The sequence below is a fragment of the Fulmarus glacialis genome, unplaced genomic scaffold (assembly GCF_000690835.1).
Source record: "Fulmarus glacialis isolate BGI_N327 unplaced genomic scaffold, ASM69083v1 scaffold17487, whole genome shotgun sequence".
NCBI lineage: Eukaryota > Metazoa > Chordata > Aves > Procellariiformes > Procellariidae > Fulmarus > Fulmarus glacialis.
In genome coordinates, this window is record NW_009225324.1 from 1 (window position 1) to 5,237 (window position 5,237).

The 5,237-nt window shown below is 38.6% G+C and overlaps 1 protein-coding gene across 1 annotated transcript; it reads left to right on the forward strand.

Annotated features, from left to right (window-relative positions):
• The first annotated feature begins 1,908 nt into the window (after positions 1-1,908).
• MPV17L (MPV17 mitochondrial membrane protein-like) lies at positions 1,909-3,579 on the forward strand. The gene is made up of 3 exons (XM_009582456.1): positions 1,909-1,977; positions 3,205-3,234; positions 3,400-3,579. The coding sequence occupies exons 1-3, from the start codon at positions 1,909-1,911 to the stop codon at positions 3,577-3,579; spliced, it is 279 nt and encodes a 92-aa protein (XP_009580751.1).
• The last annotated feature ends 1,658 nt before the right edge of the window (positions 3,580-5,237 follow it).

Sequence of the window (5,237 nt, forward strand, 5' to 3'; positions counted from 1 at the left end):
GAGGCACTGCCGGCAGCAGGGCTCGGAAAACGCCGCACCCGCTCGCAGAGCTGCGCTCGGAGCTGGGGAAGCGGTTGTGGACCCGCAAGCGCCAGCAGCTCTCCCCGAGAGCGTACGTAGGGCAGCCCGGCGCACCGCCGCGGGCGCTGTGCCGCCTGCGGCACTTCAGCGCTTTAGATGAGGGGGTGCTGTGCCAAAGTGGAGTCCTACCTTGGGCTTGGTGGGCCCCGTAGCTTTTAATTAGTTGCAAAGAATGCAAAGCACCTTACAAGGAATGTACCATCCATGTCTGCTTGAATTGCTCTGCTCAGTTCTCAACCTCAGCTGTCTCATTTCTGAAACACAATTAACTGTAAATGTCAGGAAATACTATAGTTCAGCAAATAAACTGTACCATCTTCTGCTGTGAGAGTATCTAGAAATACAGCATACTGCTCACGTATAATCTCAAAAGCTAATGAATAAGAAGAGACTTTAGAGAAGACTAGTATCTATTTCAAAAATAAACATGAGGGAGTGAAAAAAATAATAGGTGAGACTAGTGTAAAACAAGGCTCTCATTTAATTTAAACTTCATGTGGAAGAAGAGCAAGACGGGTACTCTTTTTGCCTGGTATTGGGAGATCTGCATTTTATGACGCCAACAGGAAAATCATTCAGTTTGTGACTGAAGAGAAATGAAACGAAGGAAGAAGTCAAACACCAGATACTTACTCTGAAAATCCTACCTGCCTGTGTCAGAATGTAAGCAGAGAATTGCCCAAGGACCAGAAGGATTTGAAGGACCACAAAAGGGATGGTAAAAATCCCTAAATCAGGTAGCAGTATGATGTAATAGCAAAATAATGGATCCGTTGAGAGATACTGATAACCTTGTGGCATGCAAGTATCTAGAAAGATACCTAGTTGGACTAAGCAACTTTGGGCCTCTGCTTGTGCGCAGATGTGTAGCTTTTGATTTTAGATTGATTTGTTAAAAGCATGTTGTCTAATACCTTTGCTTAATATAGGTCACGTCTTCCAGTTAAGGTGGGTGATCTTTGAAGAGCTGCTACATCTCTTAGAAAGATGTAGTCTTAATTTGACACCTGAAGATTCTCATCACATGAAATATCGTTTAAAGGTTTTATTATTTTGAAGCCTTTAAAAACATGATGGGAATTCACTCAGTTTAATTTATTTCCAGTTTGCATGTGTCTAATACGTAATTTCAAGTCATACCGCTTTTCTCTTGATCGGGGGTGTATTACATGGGAGCCTGTTGTGAGGCTGTGTTTTCCTAGAATCAAGAGGAGTTTGGATCAACCAGAATTTATTTAAAATTTTGCAACACTGTATGTGGAGGGTTAAACAAGTAGGTTTTGAAAGTGTTCTGCTTGTCAATTCTAGAATGTTGATTTGATGTAGTTATTTGTGAAGGTAAAAAAATGACACGTTGATTATGGACGAAATTAAAAAAAAAAAAAAATTAGGTGCCCTTTTGCACTGACTTCAGTGGTCTGTAGGCACCTAAACTACTTCAAGGATCTGAGCCACTTCTGCCAATTCAACAATGTGGAGAATGCCTTATTCTCTCTATCTCATGGGTGTAAAAGGTACTTTCATCGTATCTGTTCCACTGCCATACCACTGGTGAATTATGTGGCAGTGGAAGAGATATGATATACTACCTATACAGTGTATTCCAGTATATCTGTGGTGTCACCGCTCAGAGCCAAGTCAATAGATGAGGAGATATGATGTAGCACTATTAGGTAGCCGGAATGGTATTTTTTCTTTGTAATGATATCAGCTTTTCTTTCAAAGCTATTGTAGTATATTTTGAGAAGAGTTTGGGATATCACTGAAAGAAGTGAGCGTTTCATTTTTGTATTTTTTCTGATTGTTGTAAATACTTTGCCACTAGGTATGAGCATCCTTCAGAGGAAAGAGGATATCTTTTCAGACTGTAAAAAGAAATTTTGGAATACATATAAGGTGAGGCAAGCAATTCGCTTATCTCCCAGCTAAGCAAAAAAAAAAATATTATCGGATAAAATATTTGAAATATTCTTCCTCCAACAGCCTTCCTCTCACTTCATTATTTGATTATGTATTGGAAGCTTTAAGTACCAGCAGTCACGTGAAGTCAAGGTAGTCTGGAGCAGGCACTGCTGCCAGATGGGTGAAATGATGCCATTTTAAAAATGTACAATGTTTATATATATCTAACACTTGCACCTGGCTCTGAGTGAAAGCCCTACAATACAACACTGATTAAGATTGTACTACCTTTTATCTTAAGAAGTACCCACTCACCAGTGTTTAGTTAGTAATGCCGTTGCAACACTTACATGAACACCTGTTAAAATCGTTAGTTATAGAGACATCTTTTTTAGGAATCATTTTCAGCCTGTACTTTTTAGTGACAGTCTTCTCACTTTCAGAAACACAGTCCTTTGTTTTAAGAAGACTTCGGTATAAATAGCTGGGTTTGGTTTGCGTTTCTGCATACACAGGAAAAAATTATCTCTGCTACCTCAGAGCTGAGCAAATTAAGAATTTTAAAGACTTCTCAGGTGCAAGAAGAATGATAGGTTAGCAGAAAAAATATAATAGAAGGAGAAGCTGTGATGCAATGTGAATTTCTCTTCACACTGTGGAACTATATAGGCAGGATAGAAAAGGATTATTTTTATTCCTATTGAGGATGATTCTAAAAACAGTGCCCACTATATCCTATCAAAACATAAGGTTTCTATTGACCTGATGTTGTATGAGTAAATTATGCACTGATTTTTGCAAAAAAGCCTTACATGTATGAGTAACTGGAAGGAGCATTGCAAGTATGAAATAAATAGTGTTCAGTGGTATTTTTCATTCATGGCTGAAACAAATGTTCACATATTTAAACATTTGTTCACCCATCTGGTAAATGTGCTTATGTATCTGGTGTCAGGTGACTATGAAGACTTAACTGTGCTTAGAGTTTTGTATTTAAAATGAGTTAGAATAATGTGTTTGAGAAACTCCTAGTGTAGAGGCTTATGAAGATGATGAGAAGTTTAATATTGCAACCTCTAAGTTAAGCAACTTAATTTACAATTGAACAGCTTTTATTAACTTTACTCAAATATGTTTCAGTCTTTGCTACATGTGGTAAGAAAAAATGAATCTTTGTGGTTGAAGTCCATAAGAATAACAAATTACTCATTTTCATTTCAGACGGGACTGATGTACTGGCCTTTTGTGCAGGTGAGTTTTTAGGGTAACTCAGTGAGCCTTTCTTTCTCGTAAAACCTGATCTGATGCATTCATAGTACAACTAACCCAGTGAGAAGTCAGTGGAGTTCTTGGGTGTGTAGGTGTAAGACCTAACAATGCCTGGAGCACTAACTGAGCTCTCTCTTTCTAACACAGCTGTCAAACTTCATTTTGGTCCCTGTTTACCTGCGAACAGCTTACACTGGGCTCTGTGGCTTTGTCTGGGCTACCTTCATTTGCTTTTCCCAACAGAGTGGAGACGGCACAGCTAAGTCAGCATTTATGTGGCTCCAAAGAGAGAAGGTCAATGCAGATGAAGAATCATCACAAAAATAAGAACTTTAGTTCTGAACACATTCTAAATTGTTAAACTGGGTTTATGAAAGTCAGTAAACCGCACTGCAGCCTCATTGCTGTGTTTGAAATAAACAGTCATCTCAACATTTATTGGTTAGTATAAGCTGTGGAACAGTTTGTATTTGTGCCTGTTTATTTTTCATAAAAGAGGCCATGTATATTGGCATTTCATTATTTTCATGCTGCCAGCCCATCTCTTCTGGGAACAACTGACTTACAGGGCAATGTAAGCATTTGCACATCATGTCAGACCGCCTCACTGGGGAGAAATATTAACTGTAATTTAATTTTCAAGCAACTTGTAATTGCTAGAAAAAGGGGAATAGAACATTAAATCATCAGTTGTCGGACTTGACAATTGTTATCAGTGCAAGATTGCTTTTGCAGAACAAAATTTAATGGTTTGCTTATCTAAAAAGTGGCATTGAATCTGTTTTATTCAGAGAAAACAAAAATGCTGTTTTATAGGGACCACTTTTCTATAGTGGCAAACTTGCTTTACTCTACATGAAAATCTATATAGCAAATGAATTATTTCATAGAATGTACAAACCTGGAATATATTTGTACATCTTTTATCTTAACTGGGAGAATAAAGATAACTAACTTTGGTCAGAGTTCTTTGGGGTGGATGCTGCATATTGACACTTGGGGGAAGCATCAGTCATAAGCAGCTCCTGCACGATGGAACCTAACTAAACACTGCAGTGATCTTTTGTTATATGTGTCAACGACTTCTTCCTTTGCCCCTCAAGGGTCAAAGTATTGAAGAGTACATGGGAGTCTTGACACCTTGACTCTTTTCTACTGTTTCATTATGTTCAAGATATAATTAAGATTTTGAAGAAAAAGAGCATGGGAAGGAAGGTAATGTGAATGCCAGAATTCATCTCAAAACAATCCAGCTATATATAAGGAGCTTCCATTTCTTCTTCAAATGGCTTTCAAACATTCCTGTTCATAAAAGACGCTGGGTAACTACACATAGGAGACTAGGAGAAGGTGAAAATTAATTATAGATCTGCTTTGTCAACTGAGGATCAGGTCTGGATGCAGGTGTGCTCATCGGTATTTTTTGAATGTGCGTATGTATCTCAGAACAGGAACTGTGCAAATTCCTGTGATTGCAGTAAGTTGAAATCAGACCAGTAAAGGAGCCCTTGGTTTATTAGAATGGGATTTTATACCTTGAAGTTACTAAATTGTAAGCTTGAAACAATATCTGATTTAACCCATCTTGATGATGATTGTAAAGAGAAGACTTAACCCTCTTTGTTACAATAATAATAAACCACTTTGAGGAATGTCTGAATTCCTCAGTCTTGTCTAAATAGTAAACCAAAGCCTGCTTAGGCTATAAGTATACATTCCTTTGGCCGGCAGCTGTACTACTTAATATATTGCTTACAATTATTTGTCACTGTGAGAGCCCAATGCTGCTTATCTCGGAGAGGGAAGGGGATCATGCAAGCACTGCCCAATCTATTCCAGGTAAAATCAACTTGTTAGCATAACCCAGTGGTCAAGAGTGATGCAAGGTACCTATACGGCTTTGATTACAGAACTACAGCAGAGGGGAGGAGGGTAGATGGTGGAGGGAACTGCTTCTACAGTCTGTTTTGCTGGCAGACAGGTGG